We start from the raw sequence: 20,915 nt of genomic DNA, 5'->3' as shown, positions 1-20,915 counted from the left end.
CGGAAGCGAAGATGCTGGCCTTTATATTCCGCGGTGTCTTCCTGGTCGGCATTGTCTCCTGGTACAGCACAAGCGTCTGGAAGATGATCGACGGCTACTTCAAGGATCGATTTCAGAGTTATCTCCGTGCCGAGTACGACAAAAACCCCCAAATGCTCGCCGACCTCCAGGCCTACCGCGCGGCCGCTGGTAAGAGGAGTCCAGCTCTACCGACCGCCGTCCCACCAGAACCGGACGTTAGCGAAGCCGTTCGCGTTTGCTCGGCCGAAGTTTGCCCAGCCGCCAGTAACAAGGCCAGTAACAACATGGACCCGAGAGATGGATTTTTGGGCAGTGAAAAGCAGCCGGAAACTGCAGCCGCAACCGAACCGCCTCTGATGGTCGAAAGGAATCAGAGCAGGAGAGCAAATCACGCCGGTGAAGAACTGAAAAACGATTCCACGAAGATGAGAAAGGTCAAAGAATCGAGAAAGACGAAACGTAGGTCGGTCGAAGGTGGGAAGCCCTCGAAGAAAAGACTGAAGACCATCACCCTGACGGAGAAGGACTTCGCTTCGACGAGAGTAAAGGTCACACCTCAGGACTTTGACGAATTTGATGCAGATGAGAACGTCGCCAAGGAAATCGAGGACGAATCCCACGGCGTTCTGGTGTCGAAACTTCCGTTCAAACCTAAGGCGGATATCGGGGACCTTCGAAGGGTGTCGGAGGAGGAGTTCTGCCCTTTGACCTTGGAGGATGAGGTCTCCTGTCGGGAGACCAAAACTTGGCCTTGAATGCTTGATTCGCACACATTCCGGAATCTTGAACGACCATTGTGGAATTTATAGTCATAAAAAACCATTGAATTCAAGTGAAATGAAACAATTTTAAGATACTTTTTAATCTGTGAATGAGATTCCAGATCTGACCTGCTTCGAATCGAGAACGAAAACTGGGTAAAATTGTCTGTAGCGGTATGGTAGAAAGCTACCTGTGTATAATATTTGCTTAATATTTTCTGGTAGTAAAATTATCAGGCGAGAAATTAACTCTCCGTTTTTATTATACGCATAAAGTTGAAGCGCAGATATTTATTCGTCTATTTTGATTAACTTGTTCCGTTATGGAGCCGATTATAGGCACGATTTCTACGAATGCAATTGCCGGCCAAACGGACTTGACCCTGATTGAAGCGGACTGCATGTACCAGGACTATCGATCGCCGAGATATGTTCTGTCTGGCAGGAAATCCATCACTCGTCGCAATATTGTGTCTGATAAGAAGCTATCCACCTACGCTTTTTCTCGTTGTTATGTGTCTCGAATAATTTTTACTAACTAAATCTCCGTATTTAATTACCGTTCCATAATGAACAGTTGTATAGCTTTTCCTTTGAAATTAAATACAATCCGAGACCTGATTCCTATGTTAACATGATATATTAATGTTCCTATTTGTCGTTGTCGTTATTTTTTTTCCACCGATAAATGACAAGTATTGTTGTAACCGTCTTTGTTACGAAGGTAAAGTGTCTTCGAAATTTCTAAGCTAAGAGTATCTGTATGATTAATAAGTAAATGCATAATATTATGTCGCATAAAAATAGACAAATGGCGTGTATTAATTAGGAGAACGCAACTACATGTTATAGTCATTCGCAAGCGAAACGATGTCGCTTCATTTAGGAGAAAAAATTATAATCCTGACGGAATTTCAACCTTAGCACATGGCATCTTTGAAGTAAGTTTCGTGAATAACGCGTTTATTAACCACACCCAACAAACCTTAAAAACTATTTGTACTAATTTGACTAATTTTTCAATTCAAATCTAGCAGCGTCCCTGTCTCTCGCATTCGGCATATCTCGTCTATCCTGACCCCATAATGACCAATGCACTTATGAATTTGTTTCATCATTACTTTTGTCATCAACCTACAGATACAGTAAAATGAAAAAGAACTGTTCGAATCTGAACTTATCAGATGCGGTATGCGTGAGATGAATCAGAACATTAAATATCTGGTATAAATGCAACACTAATGCGGTTCGCTGCAATTTTTGACAAGTAAAAAGACCGTAGATATGCTGCACATTCACTAAGCGGCTCTGCGCCTTCTAATAATGGCTCGTATAAGTAATAGCTTAACGGTAAAAGTGGATCAAATCGTGTCGGATGAAAGCAAATCAAATGTCAAACAATTGTTCATCTCATTGCAATTCTGCGCTACGAATCAATCAGCACATGGTAGCCTTTTACATGTTACGTAGACGTAGATCTCGACTTACGTATCCGACATGCGCGAGTCCAATAAGTTTGTGGCACTTGGCCCGCTGTCCTTTCAAACGAACTGCCATAATGTATTTGTTGACTAACCAGGTTGGAAGTCCAAGGACAGGTTGGCCAGGTACCATGCAGGCTGTTCATAAAAGACTGGGTTTCGCAATGCCCTTTATGCAGAGCATTAAAGGCTGCAAAGCGCCCAACGCACGCGACAAAGCACTGCCATAGCTCTGATTTCAAAAGAATTTCGACCCTTCGTTCTGACAACAATTTAGCAGCTATGCGCGACTCGCATTGTTAGGTTAAGTTCAAACATCACGTACACGAATACTTCGACGGACGAATGAAAGAGGATGGAAATGAAAAATGAAAAATGTGCAGGTGGAAATAGAAAACGGTTACCAGAACTTCCCCAATTTTATCTCTATTCTAAGGAAGTAAACTTACTACGTCACCGCTTTTTTTGCTCCGAAGCTGGGAAATTTTTTGCCGGACTGCTGCAGCCGAAGTAGAGTTGTGAATAGCTGACCGCAGGCCGCATATCATCAACTGCTTTTTTGTAAAGTGGCACGGAGATACGGTGGCTTGATGAATTACGTGGGAGAAAACTCTGAGCGTTTAGAATTCAGTGCATCGAGTGCAGTCACCATGCAAATGAGTAAAAACAGAGTTTTTAAATCCTAACATAATTACAACGCAGGTAAGTCTCATCAACTGGAGTCCATTGACAATATCCTCAATGTATTTTTATTTTGCTCAACAATATTAGGTACAACAAAGATATAAAGAATAACTTCATCTGAATGCGGGCCTGTGTAGCCAAAACAATTGACAAAGTACAACGACGTTGAAACGGAAGAATTCTGAAAGACTTGTATTCCGAATGAAATGTTTTCTGTGGGTTTTATTTCAGCAATTGATTAACCTTTGAGACATAATTCGTTGATAGATCCATGAGAAAAAATTTTGCTGCTTGGTTATGCAACAAACTGAGCAGTTAAATTAGAATATTATAGAACGATGTTGAAATTCTTTCTTCTACAATGTCTACGAAATTCTGAATCAAGAACATGCTCTCAAGTATGTCAATACAAATTTTTCACCTGTTATCAACTTTGCCCAAAACCACTCGTTATAATCTGTTTATTAGGACTTCTTTTTTGATCTAACAAAAACTTATAACTCCTAAGGTTCCCAAGAAACTTGTCAATCCCTCGAAACTACCTACTAAATATCGATTTACATGTCAGGGTGTGAATAAACTTCGTTAATCCTTGTCAAACCAAGCCTTGAAATGCGTATAAATTTCTCCGTATTACACGCCTAAGATAGCAAATCATTTAAACCACTACCTGGTGCATTACAGATGTAGAACATTACAGCCTTGTGCGTAAGCTGTGCTCAATTATATCGATACCATCTAGTTCTAGATCATTAGTAATTTCTATCATTTGCTACCGCGATCAGCCATTGTCCTTCAACAACGTCGTCGTGCAGTATTATAAATAGAACAGTTGTCTGTCTGTATAAACTAACCGTTGAACTGAATAGTATAACCATTCAATGATCTTGAACTTAGTCGTACTCGCCAATAGCGTAACAGGGATTTATTAGGCCACGGTGTAATTAACAAGCAGTGTATGACGTTCACTCTTCTAATGGTTAAAATCCCATCGCTATTTCCAAATCAAGGCAAAATACGAAATGCCAGATGAAAATTTCGTCATTCCATATTCGCTACGATTCCAATTGGAATGCAAAATTAAACCGTATAGTATTATAAATTGTAAATTAAACAGCATAATTACGCATAATATCATAACAAATTCTTAAAGCATACACGGTCTGAATTAAAATGAAAATTCTATAAGGCCAATCCAGTGACTGCACGCGATTGAATTGAATGTGTAACGGTATAATTTGCGCCGATTTACTACAAAACACAATGAGGCTGAAGTTAGTACCGTCGATGTGTCGAAACATTGAAACAAAAGTCACTATTTTGCACCTTGGTTTACCAAACTTCAAGTAATTCTAAAGTTGCAAAATAACACCTCTTCCCAAAGATGCATCATTACAATAACGTAACAAACTTCAGCCCGATAATACACGACCATGAAAAACATTCCTCGATTCATTCGCCTCGATGGATCACGTGAGCGTAAGACTGTCAGGACCAGACCGTCACTTTTCAAGAATACTCCGGGATTTCGAACCACAGTAAAAAGGGACCATCCGATTTTCGTTGCATATCGCAAAAGTTGCCAACCTGTTGATTATCGTCATCCGTCTGTGATGCCCGAGGAATTTAAGGCTGGCTTAGGACGGGTCGCAGATAAATTTCGAGCCGGGATTTTGGGCCCGGACCCCGAGACCCGGGGGGCAGCATTGTTCAGGGCCCGATGAGGGGGCGGGGAAGGCCGGAGCCGAGGCATCGACCTAACCTTAAAGCGAGATAAGGGCACGCGTATAACGCTGGTACATACCTCGATTATGAAATATCGGAGTGGGGCTGCGATCGAGGATCGATGGCCAGCTTCATCGGCGAGGAAGGACGCTTCGCTCGGCGATCGGCACGCAGCAGACTCTCCACTTGTCAAAACATTCCAGTCCTCATGTACCCGCACAAAAACATCATATTCCGCGCAAAGTGTCGCGATAACGCGAACCGATACCGAACGGTTTGGAATTTAAGCGATTCCCGCGCAACTTTCCGGCCGCTTCTTTTTCACTCGACGCAACGCGCCGGTTTTCGAACAAGAATTGGATCTCGACAGAGCGGAAAAGAACACCCTTGATGTCACGGACCGATTTTTCTCGACAGAATTTTCAAACGACCGATAAACACCAGCCACTAACTCCAACCGATGTAGTAGCGCTTGACCTGCCTAACGAACGACCAATCGCAGACCTGCTAGCTCAAGAATGTCGGTTACAAGCATCCACTACACACGCCACCTGCCTCTCTCGAAGCCAAGACGCAGACTGTTCACCCAACTTTATACATACCTACTCTCGATCACTGACCGTTAAAAGGATAGATCCCTGCACGCCGTGCTGTGATCTCTACCTGTACACACGGCTCGCTTCGTCACGTCACTTGTGGTATTGATGATTTTTTTAGAAATTAAACAAATATTCCAAGTTTTGCATCCGCGAAACGCATTTGCTTTGGTAATTTTATCAAAATAGTAAACGTGTCTCAGTTAACGATATCAGTTCAAGTATATGGCTGATTGTGAATAATACTGGTCTTCGGAAAAAAACTTTTTTTGTTTCGCCTTCTTAGTATCATGTGTAATTATAATAGATTTGATGCTTTTGAATCGGAATATAGTAATAAAAAATATTTACCACTTATACTTTTCACGTAATGTTTTCTAGCTGGTTTGCTCACAAATTATAATAATCAAACACTAATGATAGCAACAATGTTTATAAAAAAAAAATAAGTGACAAATTTAAAGAGTTTAAACATTATAATCGTCAGAAAATCTATCTACTATTATAATTCTGGTTATTTTGTAGTCCTCTTTGATTTCGTATTTCGCGACACGAAGTCACAACTTTCTCTTTCTATCAGTCCGAACTGGTTTTGTATGTACAGATATTACTTAAATAGATTAAAGTAGTGTGAATGTAAAAAAAAAAAACATGATTTTCTAAATTTTGAACAGTAAAAAAAATTCATACCATGTAATGTATACATGACAGTAAAAAATGGATAGCAGATATAGATTCGGCACATTAATAAAACCTTCATATCTATAACATATTTTATTGAATGGGGATTTCACTGCAGACCTGTTTAATTAATTGATAAGGAATCATGATAATGTTCCCCAAAGTGTCGAAAATTTCAACAAATTCAAAAAGCTTGTTTAGGGGTAACGAAACGTTGACAATAGTGAACGCATTTTTACGGAGGAGAGCTGAGGAAATAGTTTGGCATTTGATTCGAAAGTTGAAATTTCACTTTTATGCAATTTTAGGCTTGGACATCGGGAAAACACCAAAGAAAAGTCTTTGGATCTCCAAATTTTCAATACACACGTTATCGAATTGTACTGGGTGATGTTTTGACTTTCGAAAATAGAAAAATCCGGGAAATTAAATCGTATTCCATTGTGACATAAACTTCACGCACGTATTTGGCTGTTCTTTATTTGATATAATTTTTACTTAGATGTGCTCGAAAATAAAAATAACTTTTTTAACGTTGCCAACGATAGTCAAAAAATGTCCAATCTGTGGGCGATAAAATAAACCTGACAGAGTGTACTTAAGATGTCGCATGCGCCTGACGTTATTACTTCGAACTTTGAACAGAGTACGGTGAAGTATACCAAGTTGCCGGGAAACTGGCATACAAGAAGAATGAAATATTATTCTTTCGTTTCTGTAGATTATTTCATAACAAATTTTATCCTTGAAAAAGCGAATGTGATTCTGAACCTACGAGATCACGTGTGCGCTCAAATTTCGATCCATATTCCATTGATTGTGACGTGCCGTTCCAATTATCTGGCCACCCAAGATTCGGTGTTCCATAAATTAAATGACTATACGAAGTGAGCCGTGATGTAGAAAGGAGAGGTTCAACAGAGACAAAATTTAATGGGGACAAAGAAACGAATGGACCCCACTGAAATTAGAAAGTAATTGGATGGAGAAAAAGTGATAGATTGCAAAGGAATCTGTTAAAAACTCAAAATTTTCAGATCATTGATTAGCCTTGGAGAGGTTTTGTCAAGAAAATAAATTCTGTCAACTACGATCTATTTCCCCTTAGCAGTATTTATTCTATTTCAGTATGAGATGCAAAATCTAAGCTACTTTTCTGTAAACAAGATTTTTATCCCACCAGTATACTCCCATATGCACATGTATTTCCGGTGTTGAAACGTTTTATTTTACGCATTGCATGCGTGCGTCACACGCTGGACAATCAACTTCATGTGCCATAGTAACGTACGTACACCCACGCATTAAGTTATTATGCAATAGAGGCAGATGAAACGGTGCTGTTTTCGTAGATAGTATCTCTCATTGTCAGCATCCGTCGACTGAACGAGTATATGAAAACCATCACTCCGAACAATATCGACAGTACTGTGATCGGTATTTTAAAGTCGACAATGCTGCGGGACACGAATATTTTGCAATCCAAGGGTAAAACCACATCAGCCATTCAGTATATCAACACATCAGGGAGCAAACATACCTGCTAGATTCAGGATAAACCCTGAGCCTACAATGAGCATAAGTTCGACCGAAGGTGAAAAAATACTGCCCAAGAATTGACAGAGGCTTGAAAGTGGAAGGGCAAACGCAAAGTTGGTACAGCCGACCAGAATCTCATGATTGTTTACCCAGGATCGTTTTATATTCGAGGATATGTGACAATGCACTGAATATTAATCTGAAAGGTCGAGAAACACGGCTGACCCGATAAGGCAAGTTTATGACTTCCGCTTGAGTGCAATAGAACCATAACGAGAAGAGAAAAAAAGGAAATTGAATAACATCAAAGTCGCCAATGCTTGTTGGAAATGATCTCGAATAATTGCCAGAAAGATCAGTTAATCGGCGTGAGCGGAAGTCAGCCGAAACTTCACCGTGCCTACTTCGTGTACACGAATTGACACACTGGCTAAGACGTTCATTACGTAGACTCGTAGATGTTTCAACGGTCAAAACTGTTGCTTGTTGCTCGTCGACGTGCAGCACTCAAGGTCGTTCAAGGAAGCGGGATACTTATTGTATCAAGACTCGTTAGCCTCGGTGACAGCCGTGATAGCTGACCACTGAACAATGGCCAGTCAGTGCGTGTCCCATGAGTGACTACGAACTGTGATCCCCCGAACTCGAACTGATCGTAAAACTGTTTTCAACCTACATTTGGTGCTCTTCTCTGTTTCCGTAACCAAACCATGTGTCGCAAGCACAGGTACTTTCTCATGGACGTGCAATTGGTTCACCTCGTGACGTGACGATGGCGGCCCTCGTCAGACTCAAGAGGGGTAGCGTGCAGCTGCGGCACGCCGCTCTCGAAGTTAGGGGTGGGTGATTAATTTTTGACCCCTTTATTTTCTCCATCATTTCTTTTGACAGTCAAGGAAAGGTCTCTTATCTTATACTTGGTCAACATTCGATACATCAGTTCCTCTCATTTTGTCTTATGAATTTCGCTAGAGATTTCTGTCAACTTCGGCACATGGCACCATCGGTGTTCTTGTAAACAAAAGAAAAAACCAGATCACGGAAGGTTCGAACTCTGTGGTCCCGATATTTGATCGGTCAAAAAACGACGCGTCTATACCTTCTATGGTGTCGTGAACACGGAGAGTATAAAGAGTAGTTTTTACTGAACACTGCAGGAAAAGAGGGACACATTAGGTTTTTTGGTAAAGTATACTTCGTAAGATGCAGAATTTAGTCTAGAAACAGTGAAAAGTGAGCACTGTGTGCGGAGTAAAATCTCTTACATTTACAGTGAAAAATATATTTGACATAGGTATTTTTTACCAAAAATCTTGATATGTCCTTCTTTTCCTGCAGCTTCAAGTAAAATCACCTCTTTTTCTTCTCTCCGTAAACACTTGGTTTCCAGTCATTTTAATATTCAATAAAGTTCCATGGGTTGCTAAATCAGACTCAAAATTCGAAATTATGAATCTGAAATGAAATAAAAATTTAACCCAATACAGCGAAGCAATTATATCCAAGGAAAATAATGTTTACACATCTTACGAATCTGAAACACAAACAATATGAAGTTGAATGTAGTGACATGGATTTTAAAAATTGTTAGGGATTGTTTCAGAATATAGTAGTTCAATCTGATATCTAGGCACAAGATGCAGCTTGGGCTGATCAAATTGTTCAAGCAAAATAAATTAGTCTGTACTATTAATAAGTCAATGTTTGTAAAAGAGCGAGTAAATTTGTTCGTATGACATGATTACAAACAATTTTTCCATATTCTTACGATGACGTTGCATAAATTACGTTAAATTTTCACACAACATGGAAATATTGACTTTTCTTTCAAGAAATAAACTACTTTGTTCTACTATTTTCGGACTGACGATTATAAATTACCAGACACGTTTACGAATAATTCCCAGTTCACATCAACGTAACCGAAAAATGAAAATGCCTTGTAACAAAGTTTGTTAAGCAGCAGACTTTTACCGCAATTCACTTCCGTTAACGGATACCTATGTGCTGGGTACTTAAAAGTTTCACGGAAATTAGACGTAGACGTTTAAATACTTTTGCAACGTATTTGATCGTGCATCTGTATCATGAGTCGATAAATACGAGGTCGATCACTGCGAGTACATTATCCAGCCCACTGTAATAGAAACTCCATTAATCGCAATGAAGAATAATTTCTCCTTTGATAGATTCAAAAAACGTTGATAATATCTAGCGATCGAAAGATGACCAGATACCACTAAGGGGGCGACGTTTAGTAGATACGCGTTAACGTCGTAATGGAAAAATTGGTTCACGTTGAAACGCAGATCTGCAAGACGGCCGCGGCGGAAAATTTAGCGCTCTTGATTATGCACCCGTCGACAAAAACTGCACGTCTCGCACCGTATCAGAGTCTAGGCAAATAGCTGATGTAATTGTATTCATATTCTACTATCGGAGTTAATTATAAAAAAAACCGATCAGTTGCCGCACGAGACAGTGAATGCAGAAGACGCAGAAAATGCGATAGCGTACGCTGAGTATATAAACAATAGCTGCAGAAAGACTATTCGTAAATATTATTCCGTACGAAAAAATCTTTATTTCTGTGACGATCCCTAAGTAGGGATTGTGGTAGTTAATAAATAATTGTTTTAGATAGACTGTATACGTAAAACCGAGAAATGACAAACGCACGTACAGCCAGCCTGTAGTGTCTGTATTGCGAATACGGACACTATAATTTATTCGCTAGGTATATTTGGCGATAATAAGCTACGTTGACGCAATACTGGCGCCGTACAGAGATAAGAAATCTCTGTGTCACTTGAGGAACTCCGTATTGAAAATTTCGGCCGTCAACTCTGTGAAATGGCGGAGTTCGTGAAGAGAGGAAGTGTGCACCTTGTCAAGTGTGGCAGTATCCAAATCAAACAAGCTGCTAAAGAAGTGCGAGGTTTGTACCCTTAAAGCCACGAAACGAGCTTTCCCTTGACAGTGATACGATTTATCCTTTCGAGCGGATTCTATGCGGATTAAACGAAAAATAAAAAGGAAAAAGGTACGTCCTGTTCGATGACGCAAGCGAACGCGTCCGCAATCAACGATCATTTTGACGCGCATATACGACATTTTGGTTCTCGAAAAAAGTTAGACAGTTTATCTCACGTGGATAATTATTCAAAAATAAAAATATTATTGTTGATGTTGAAACAAATTCAAATTTCACCACGGTGTCAGAAGTTAAAGGGACATAGTAAAATACGATATGCTATGACGTATGTCAAACATTGAAAACAATTTGTTTTCACCCCTGGATGAAGAATGTTTATTTTTACTCAAATCATGTCGTGTCCTTATTTATTTATTTTATTCATCTACGTTATAATTGTTTTACAATTCTGACGACGGTTTCACGTTCATTATATTTCTTTGTCTACGCGATGCCTACGTAGTTATTTTTCCGTCAAAAATTAATTGGCACAACCAATGAATAAAACTTGGAGTTAAATTTCCAAACCTGAATTACTTGAGTGATATCGATTTCCGATCGCCAAAATAATTAATATAATTTTGCCAAAAGAACTTTGTGTGATTGCCATTGTTCAGCTTGAATAAAATTAATCTGCGCTATGCTGATTTTGGAAGTATAACGATATATTACACCTATGTCATTCGTTCCAAGAGTAGGTACACCGACAAACCCGTGAGCCTGCAGTTCCGTGATATGATGAAACAAGTCGTGATCAAAGGGTTACAATAAGAATTTTATGTTTAAACGTTATTCCACCTGATATTCGAGTGACAGTAAAGAGTAAAATAAATCGCATTTTGAAACGAGATTTGCTGAATTTCGAATGGCAATAGCGGAATAAGATTCTTGAGAAAAAGTTGCGCAATACAGCTGAAGAATTATCAGGTATGCAAATAAATGAGAAGGTCACCAGCATCCGAGAACAACGGGTTCGGCGTCTACTTGAGTTATCTGCACAAGATCAAATAGTTGTTTTGTGTACGTTGCGATAACGAAAAGCACCATTAGTTGTCATACAGAGACGAAAGAACACAGCTTCGATCAAAATTTATGCGTTGTTAAATATTTCAAGTTATAGGTTGATGAAATATGCCGTAATTATAAATTTTTAGGGTCAAATCAAGACCGTCAAAGAGATGGACGATCTGCTATCGACGAGTTTCACAAATATTAATAATAAATTGAGATAAGAGCTAGCTTCGAACTGTCTATTATGTTTACGAAAATATAACACGACCGTGTTTGATTATAGATCAGTGCTGGGTGTATTCACTATCCTAAATCAATCAGTCAATGATCAACGCAATAAGTAAAACGTCTACGAATCAGTAAAAAAAAATAATTTCATCCTTTGTTCATCTGTATACATAAACAAGAATAATTATGCAGGTGAATTCACCAAATTTTCTGTTAAAAGTTTTGAATCAAGTGCAGTTTAAGGTAATGTAAAATCACTTGAGGTTACTTAGAATTATATGAATTAGAAGTGAAGTCAAGTTATACCACTAAAATTCACACTCACCCGGTAAATAGTAAATTTACGTTACGGAAATCATTCTACTAAATACGTTTGATCGAAAATAGTTTTCAGAATGAAGACTAGTTGGATTGACTGAAGTTTCACTGTAATCTTACTTATTGTTAGTATTAACTTCGTCTCAGTCAGTTGAATTAACCGCGAAAAGTATATTTTCTGCCGTCATTTCTCTCGGTAATACCGGTCCGACATCATGATGGTACTATGCCACGTTCACAAAAAATCAAAGATGATGAGATTTGACCGAATTCTCACCCCGACACAAATTCGATAATTTTTCAGCGGCAGTTCGAGCGCGACACGTAGTCGCGGCTCTGGTTGCCGTAGGCTATGCCCTTTGCGGCGCCGTAGAAGTCAGCGCCTCCGTAGCCCTTCTAGCAAAGCAAGAAGACAACCATGCTATCATCGACACGTCGTGGCATTGCAATATGCTCGTCAACATCACGAGCCGCAATAAAACCGAAGACCACGAAGTCATTCTCATGGAGGTAAGTGAAAACGCAGATTTGTCAAATTACAGACACGTGCATATGCACATCCATCATAGCGGAACCACCGAATCCAATGTCCGATTGACCAATCATCATGCTCCATGTTATATTAGCCCGAATTTGATTAGATCTTCAAGTGAAAGAAGGTTTATTCCTCATTTAAACGGAATCATTTGACGTACGGTCAAGTAAAGTACCAAACATCCTGACTGGAAGCAATAATTAAACTACGTAAAGTCGCAGGTTCGATATAAGCAATGGATACGGTAAACCTTTGATCTCGTGTTTTAACGCACCCTCCACAGAACCTGCGAAATCAAAAGCTGCAATGTTTCCACATAGCTTCGCCGTTTTTAATTCAATCGCCTCAATTACTGCTCATTATCTCTTCTGACCATATCTTCTACTCCATTACTTCTCAATGCCTGACTTATAAATTCCAGTTACCGCAAGAGGAGCACACGGAGTCCATTATGCGCGAAGCATTCCTCTGGGGTCAGGTAGCAGGTCCCATTCTAGGGGGTTGCCTAGTCTGGGGTCGTTCTGGACCCTCCATCGTCTTCTCTCGCGCTGTCCTCAGTGCTTGTCTGGCCTCGCTTTTGGTGCCCGCTGCTTGGAAAGCACCGTCGCACGTCGCACTCAGGTTGTTTCAAGGCCTGTGTACAGTGAGTATGAAAGAACATACTGCATATATCAATGACAACAGCATGAGGGACGTAAATTCTGATCATTTGTACACCCGCAGGGCGCCACAATGCCCGCGGCTCACATGTTGGCGATGACATGGTTCAAGTCGACGCACAGAAGTTGGTACTTCTCTTGCTACGCGGGTAAGTAGAGGCCGCTCTTCTACAGCAAAGGACGTCAAAAATTCTAGACTCTCACAACCTCGTTTCTCTCCGAGTTGATTACGTACAGCCAAAAATCTCGAGTATTTTTACAGCCGTAAGCGTTGGCTATTGCCTTATGGGGTGGATTGGTACTGCAATGGTTCGTGCCTTTGGGCGCGACTCACTGTGCTACGGACTTGCCATACTCGCTGTTTGCTGGTACTTCGCTTTCAACCGCTGGGTTAAGAACTCTCCGAAGTCTTATCAGCACGACACCAACGTGAGATAATGTGTTATTTACGTGTATATAATGTAGTCTGCACCTCGTCTAATACGCACGAGACGTTACCTCCATTGTTCATACATTTCTACTTATTTTTCGAATCCTGATTAAAGTTCCTAATACGGGAGTAAATTGGTGCTCAGTTTGAAAATGAAAAGTTCGACTTCCAAGCTTGATGCAGCTCAATGCCAAACTTATTCTATCAAGTAATGTATTTCAATTTTTCATTGACACGTGGCAACAGGCAGCGGTAATCCCTTGGGGAAAGCTGTTGAGGTCCGTTCCAGTCTGGGCATCCGCAGTGGCAACAATGGGCAATCAATGGGGTGATGCCACGTTGTCTCTTGGGATGACCAAGTACCTGAAGCTGATATACGGCTTTTCCACGGCGAACGTAAGTGTCTACCGTTTAAAATAATTGTTAAAATTTGGTTCACTCGACGAAGCTGCGACAGATCAGGTACCACAACTGTAGAATTTCTCATTTGTCTCGTGTTTTAATGCCAACAAAATATACCTCCAGGACTCAGTGCTCACTACACTACCGCACATTGGGCACTTCATGGCTGCACTGACTTGCGGTCTCCTCGTGGACCATGTTCGAGAATCTGGTATGGTCTCAACAACCACTGCCAGGAAGCTGGTTGTATACATGGGTAAGTCAGGAATCGTGACTGAGTTCTTTAAGTAACTCATTGCGGAAAATGCAGGGCTTTCATTATTTCAGAGGATGAATTAGATTGCTGTATTTTAATTGGTCGTTATTCCAAAATGAAATATTCGTTCCTCGAATTGATTGATTACATTTTTTCGAATACTAGGGCACCTCGTGGAAGTTAACCATACTTTGCACCAATTTAAATACATTTTTTGACAGTAAAAATAACGAGTAAGCTACGACTTGGCTAAAAAATGCATGAAGAAATTAAACAGATTCATTTTCGAAACATGTGAGACACATCAAGTTTCACTAGCAGTGCAATCTTGAAGCAGGATCATATCAGTGAACACTACGATCCACATTCCATTTATACGTCACAGTCCATTCTTAAAACTAACTACACTACATTCCATTTATACGTCACATTCCATTCTTAAAACTGATGCAAAATACCCTAAGACGATATATAATGTTTATTTCAGCACACTTCGTACCTGCTGCCCTTTTATTTGTGGCGGGATACGCAGGTTGTCAGGCACTTGGTGCCGCTTGGCTCGGGATCGCGGCCCTCCTGGTCTCCGGAACGGCCCCTGCTGGTGCCCTGGCTGCAGTCGCCGATTTAGCTCCTGAAGAATCGCCGGCGTGTGCAGCGGCTGCGTGCGCTCTTTGCTCAACCCTCGGAGCAGCGGGACTTCTAGCTGCAAACTACTTCGTCACTCAAGCAATTCACGGCTCAGTAAGTCGATGAAATTAACGATATCTGGATACGAAATAACATTTTTTTTTTCGTATACAAGATATCGATACGATAACCGGCGGAACTTTCCACGCGGTTTTGTCTAAAGTTCACGAAGAGACTTCATTACACAACTGAAACACTACGTAAATTTTTTGACAGATTGCAGGCTCTTGGCGGTTGGTTTTCGGGGTGGCTTCCGTGGTTCTATTTTCGACAGCGGCTGTGTTCCTGGCACTTGGTAAGGGGGTACAGCAGCCCTGGATCCCGTCAGTTGCCAGACCGAAGAGTCACGACGTGATCTATGAACAGGATTCTCTCGAGCTTGACTATGAAGACGTCGGAGTCCAGACGGAGCCCTACGAGTTGTTCGAGGCCTACACCTTGACCGAGGACGTGGAGAGCGTAAAAGAAATGCCTAGATCCGCCTCAGTCCATTCGAAAGCTTCAAAATTATCCGTATAAATAATACATTCCAACATTACACATCTGCTGGCTTTCGTCAGTGGATTTGATTGCTCGAGTACTGAACGTGCTCTGCAACAGTTGAACAATGATACAGACCTGTTCTTAACAGAAGTTTGAAACTTTACAGCTTTTTCACGGTTCAAACACGTTAGATCTAGGAAATGTTAGACCGATGTCAAGAGAGAAAAATAAGTAAGTGAATGTGTGGCTACAAACGAAAAATACATGCATAATACATGCTTGATAAAATTAATTGAGAATGATAATTAATTGGATCGGTCAGGGGACAAAATATTTCAACGCATTTCTCTCAGCGGTATAGGATCGCATTTGATATTTACAGACATATGCTATGTAATAATGCCTCGTCTGCGACTTGCCAATTTTTAGAATTGTACAGCATATTTGATAAGTATAACACATTAATGTGTAGTTTAAGACGCTAGTCGTGGAATTATAAATTTTTAAGATAATGTTACAGTAAGGAAGATATTGTAATAATAATACTAACAATAGTGTCAGTGATGGGAGCAGTAAGAATTATTGTTATACTGATGTACAGGGTGGTCTTTTTTAATCGTACTAAGCAAATATCTCGAAAACTAGAAGAGATTCGAGGAAAAGTTTGATCCAAAACCAGGGGGGGGGGGTTTCGAAGGGGATAATGCTAAATATGGGTTGATTTATGAATTGCGCCACTTTCTACATTTTTTGGATACATCGTGATTTCAGATAGGAATCACGTATTTTGACAATCACTGCCGATTAACAGATTTAAAGACAAATTCAAAAACGCAAAAACATTTAATTTTTACAAATTATCAGAATTATTTTTCACAATCTTTAGAAAGTGAAATACTTGGTCATTTTTTGCTGAGGCAAGGCATTGACCCCAAAGTTTCATTACTTTTTTACGGGCTATGGGAGTCGCGTGATCATCTCAAAAACACGATTCGTATAATTGTTTCAAACCATGGGGATCGATGCTTTATTTAACGGAAAGTGGTTGAGTAAGTTTCTTTTTCGACATTGAGAAAATTTTTGGAATACTTGAATTTATCTAAAAATTTTCACCTTTTTGAATTTGTCTTGAAACTCAGTATCAGTCGTTCATAGTCAAAATATGTGATCCCTATCTAAAATCACGAAATTCTCGAAAAAACACGAAAGTGGCGTAATCCACAAATCAACGCATATCGGTTTTATCTTTCCTCTTCAAACCCCGTCAATTTTGTGTTAAACCTTTTCTCTCATCTCGACTAGCTTCCGAGATATTTGTCTGGGGCAATTAAAAAATACCACCCGGTATAGAGATGCAGGTCTAGGTTTTATCTCAGAGACACATATCTTTTCAACAGCATTCGACCCCATTTCTCAAACAAGTTGTTCTTATTCTAGGATCACGATACTATCGAAATTGTAAGCTAGAAACTTTCTATGACTTTTTATAAACTGATTTGTTGCTTTCCCATACAAATTAAACTTTTGTCTAGGAAAATATACCTTACATATCATAATAAGAAGCACCTTTTACATGGTTACCTTCAGTTGAATATCATATCTTTTCAGCGGAAACTTTGTACGAAACTTGATGAAAATATTTTTTCTGAAGTTTCCTCAAAGGTTTTGAGTTTAAAAAATTGTTCTGAATTGGAAATTTTCAGGGTTATTGAATAAGAATTGAAGAAGGATGAGTGAAGGATAAAAATAAGAATGGTTTGAACCGTAAGGTAACGACGTTTCAAGAAGAATCTGCCTTATTTTTCGAAGTTACTCAGAAGCTGCGAAATAAAGTTATTCAAATGTACATAGTAGATAAAATTATATGAAAATCTATGAAATTAGTATTTTAATTGAAGATAGAGATGGAATGAACACCCTCAGATAATGTCGTTTATCCGAAAATTTCTACCGCACATATTTTTAACTATAGCTGTTGGTTACTTCTTCAAATATATAATTTACATACGATAGGAATAACTGTGTTGTAAGTTTTAAAAAAACAGGGAAAGCAATGAATTATTCTTGCTCAGAGTGAATTTGAACAATTGTGTAGGAAGCGATTTTAACAATATGAAAGCAAAATTAGTAAACTGTCAATTTCACGTTTTGTGACCCACATTGAAGACTACTTGCCAATATGTGAAGCTTAGAATTTCTTAGATCTGAACTTAATCACTGAGAAAACCCTTGATAAATATTTACAGTTATCAAGCAACATGTCTACGTTATCCAGAAAATAGTAGAAATCGTTTGATTAAATCTGGTTGATTTTCTGACCAACGCGCATATGTTTCTACCACTACAAGTGTTTAAAACTCATCATCACGTAGATTGTATTTAGTGTATGTATTCACCCGACATCATTCATATTACAAAAACATTACAAAAATATTACAACTATAATATTTCATGTTTCTGTGAATATTTTAGTCAGATTTTTGTGACATTATAAAAGCAACGTAACGTTTGTACAGAAATATGAAATTTATCGTGTTTTGTTAAGTATTCGTTGAACGTTGGAGTGTAATGTTTTAATAATATTTCTTCAATGTTTCACAGTTCAAAAAGATAAATATTTATAAAAACTCAATAAGGTAATGCTGATTCCAAAATCTTCCTTACATTATTAGATCCGATCACATATTTGAAGTTTTTGTTCGAAAGAAATTAATATTATTTATTGAATCTTTGGCCTCATACTTCGAATTCTGTAGTTCCCCTGGTTGGAAATCCAGTACGCTATCTACTCCTCGCTTGTCACAAGACGTTGCTTATAATTTCGATAATGATAGAGAATCGAGATCAAGATTATACCGGGTTTTTATAATTTTTTCACAATTTAAACGTGGATACAAAATTCATTCCGAAAAATTATTTCGATACGTGAGATTGGAGATGTCGATAATCCGCGTACGTACCACGATTTATCTTGACTAGTCTACCGTTTAAACTGCTTCAAGTTTTGAGTGCCCAAGGAAATGTGTTTGGTGACCGTTCGTTTTTGAAATAATTTGATATGACGCAAATGTCGTACGTAACATATATCCATTATAGAAAGTTAACCTTTGACTGCCACTGTAGCATATTTAATACAATGACAAAACAGCAATTTTCTTAAATATATTCTCCAATTCTGATTCAAAAATCCCGAAGTCATTTGAAAAATTGTAAATGCACTCTAAAGAAAGTTTTCAATGAATAATTTCATTTTGAAAAACGTTTTACTTGTGCATGAAAATTGAAAAACTCTATTTTTAAAATGTGTAATTTTTCAAAGATTTTGATTAAAAACAATGATTTTTTTCAACGCGAAAAAGGCTGGGCTGGTAAAGAATTTAGATGGGAATATTTTGGATACGAAACAGATGAATTATTTTGATTATCTTACGAAACGTCAACGCGAAAAGATGATACATGCATAATTTCCGTTAACATACCACGACCAAAAGTTCGGGTGGGTTCAGAAACTCCCAGGGACAGGAACAGAGCTAGTCAGGTCGCTGACGCGAGAACAAATGATGTGTCAGCAAGAATGATTGCTAACAAAATTGACTGCAAAATTTTCATTGGTTATCATTGTACAAGTGCTGCTGCATGCGCGACGAATAAACCAATCGCATCATTTTTACACAATAATACTCAAAACACCTGAACTAATGTTGGTAGGAGAGGTTTGAGTATCTGAAACAGACGAAGTTATGATTAACACAATGACAAAAGTGCATGCACGGACAACAACAATTTCGAGCCTGTAATTGAAGAAACTATTACACATCTTTGCAATCAAAATCAATTTTTTACATGGAATTATTGAATTAAATATGTTGTTTGAGTGAAGACTCAATGTTTATCGGTGTACTTGTGTAAAAAATTATTCCGGTGCCCTGAAACAAAAGAGAAGACAATCACTAAAAAAAAAAAAGAAACACTTCTGTACACCTCTGATATGTTTTATAAATACTTACGACAAGATTCCTCACTATCACTATACACTCCGCGGTTTTATCCCCGTGAATTGGCCGCCGGCTTGAAAATGCCGCGCTTTCTCTCAGAACCAAAAAGTATCAAGTCAACGCGCAGCAGGTGCGACCAATTGAAGCTTGAAAACTCAGTTGTTAGTAAAAAAAAATTGATTGAAGAGCTGCAGGCTTAACACATCGAGCGCTTTACACTTTTTTTATATACCGTTTACGAAATCGCTGAGCAAAAGACGAGATCCATCGATTCGCTTTATCAGGGTCGCGACAATTTTGCTCAAGTATAATATTCCTTGACTTTTCGCTGACTTTGCCCATCAAAAAATGTACAAGTCCCTGTCGTTTACCCACGAAACTGAGGTAATGATAGGCAGCTTTTACGACCAAAAGCTCCAGAAGTTTTGCATCTGGAATACATTAATTTGGATCTAAAAAACACAAATAGTATTCTTTCGTTTCACACGAATGATTAGAAATTGAACAATATCATTTCTGACAGTTAGCTTAGCTGAATTTACGGAGAATGGCTGAAGTTTGAAAACAATTTATATAAGAAGTGCGTTCTTCCCTACGGTCATCATAATTCCCTGATTTTTTCCGATAGGCAAAATTCCCCGACTATTCCCGGTTCCCCGGTGTTCCCGATACGTCGCCACCCTGATTATCAATCATCGAGCAAAAGACCCGTCCAATTCCCGTGATTAATCTACGCGCAAAAAGGCGCGACCGATTAACCCGTCAAAAAACCTTAAATATCTAGAACTTGTCGCAAAATTCTGTAGAAACCCAATCCGCATCTGCGTCTTTTGGAATCCGACACATTGCGACGCGAATTGTTCTTCCGAGATGCGAGTCAAGTTCGGGAGGGAGGTCGGAGGACATGCATTATTGTGTGGCGTGACCGTCGGCGGTCCTCTTCGACGCGACGTCTTCGAGCTCAGCATCTCTCCCCATCTAGCGTACCACGGAACGCGGTAGATGGTCCAGAGAAGCGTATTGCCCATTCAGACGATCACAGAGATCAATTGAATGGAATAATTATCGATAATGACTGAGTAATTAAATTGAATAACGACTGGAAAATGATTGCAGAGCGACAAGAAATGGGTTATTGAACGTCGTTAAAATTTGAAAGCTCTCTGATAGTTTGGAGACTCTTATACAGAGTCTTTCACGTGCTTTTGGAGGACAATCACTGTGATCGTTTGAAGCTGTGGATTACAAAAGTTAGTAACATCGCGGTACATCGCGACCTTCCTACCCTCGCCTGATTCCCAACGGAACCACCCAACGGAAATGTTGAAAAGAGATTCACACGCACATCCACATTAAACCCCGCGACGGATCCCAAAACGACCACCTACCTACCCGATTACCTATATTCGCTCTAAGCGATTCTCCATTCTTTCCAAAACACATCATTCT

At 39.3% G+C, this 20,915-nt stretch overlaps 3 protein-coding genes across 4 annotated transcripts in view; 2 read left to right on the top strand and 1 right to left on the bottom strand.

The window, feature by feature from the left end:
• The window catches only part of LOC107217029, a 118,766-nt gene extending 113,542 nt beyond the window's left edge, over positions 1-5,224 (bottom strand). Inside the window, exon 1 of the mRNA XM_015654387.2 lies at positions 4,752-5,224. The gene's annotated coding sequence lies outside the window, so the exon portion shown is untranslated. The remainder of the gene's footprint in view (positions 1-4,751) is intronic.
• Positions 12-1,403, top strand: LOC107217039. The gene has a single exon (XM_015654398.2). It carries the CDS (start codon positions 12-14, stop codon positions 774-776), a length of 765 nt encoding a protein of 254 aa, XP_015509884.1. The 3' UTR covers positions 777-1,403.
• Positions 5,225-7,403: 2,179 nt separating the features above from the next.
• Positions 7,404-19,368, top strand: LOC107217038 (sialin). 2 transcript variants are annotated; one of them, XM_015654396.2, is made up of 9 exons: positions 7,404-8,327; positions 12,324-12,529; positions 12,976-13,197; positions 13,278-13,362; positions 13,476-13,642; positions 13,890-14,039; positions 14,169-14,301; positions 14,789-15,042; positions 15,205-19,368. In XM_015654396.2, the coding sequence occupies exons 1-9, from the start codon at positions 8,261-8,263 to the stop codon at positions 15,505-15,507; spliced, it is 1,587 nt and encodes a 528-aa protein (XP_015509882.1). In that variant the 5' UTR covers positions 7,404-8,260; the 3' UTR covers positions 15,508-19,368. The 2 variants fall into 2 exon arrangements, with proteins under 2 accessions (XP_015509882.1, XP_015509881.1); XM_015654395.2 differs by lacking the exon at positions 7,404-8,327 and adding an exon at positions 8,360-10,426.
• The last annotated feature ends 1,547 nt before the right edge of the window (positions 19,369-20,915 follow it).

This window comes from Neodiprion lecontei, chromosome 1, assembly GCF_021901455.1.
Source record: "Neodiprion lecontei isolate iyNeoLeco1 chromosome 1, iyNeoLeco1.1, whole genome shotgun sequence".
Lineage (NCBI taxonomy): Eukaryota > Metazoa > Arthropoda > Insecta > Hymenoptera > Diprionidae > Neodiprion > Neodiprion lecontei.
This window is presented reverse-complemented; position numbering and strand designations above follow the sequence as displayed.

What these genes read in the sequence shown, in the direction of transcription:
- LOC107217039 (XM_015654398.2), top strand. Translation starts at nt 12, where the DNA reads ATGCTGGCCTTTATATTCCGCGGTGTCTTCCTGGTCGGCATTGTCTCC.
- LOC107217038 (XM_015654395.2), top strand. Translation starts at nt 10,342, where the DNA reads ATGGCGGAGTTCGTGAAGAGAGGAAGTGTGCACCTTGTCAAGTGTGGC. An exon ending in GTACTTCTCTTGCTACGCGG is followed by an intron (nt 13,363 to 13,475) that starts GTAAGTAGAGGC and finishes GTATTTTTACAG; the next exon opens with CCGTAAGCGTTGGCTATTGC. An exon ending in CTCAAGCAATTCACGGCTCA is followed by an intron (nt 15,043 to 15,204) that starts GTAAGTCGATGA and finishes ATTTTTTGACAG; the next exon opens with ATTGCAGGCTCTTGGCGGTT.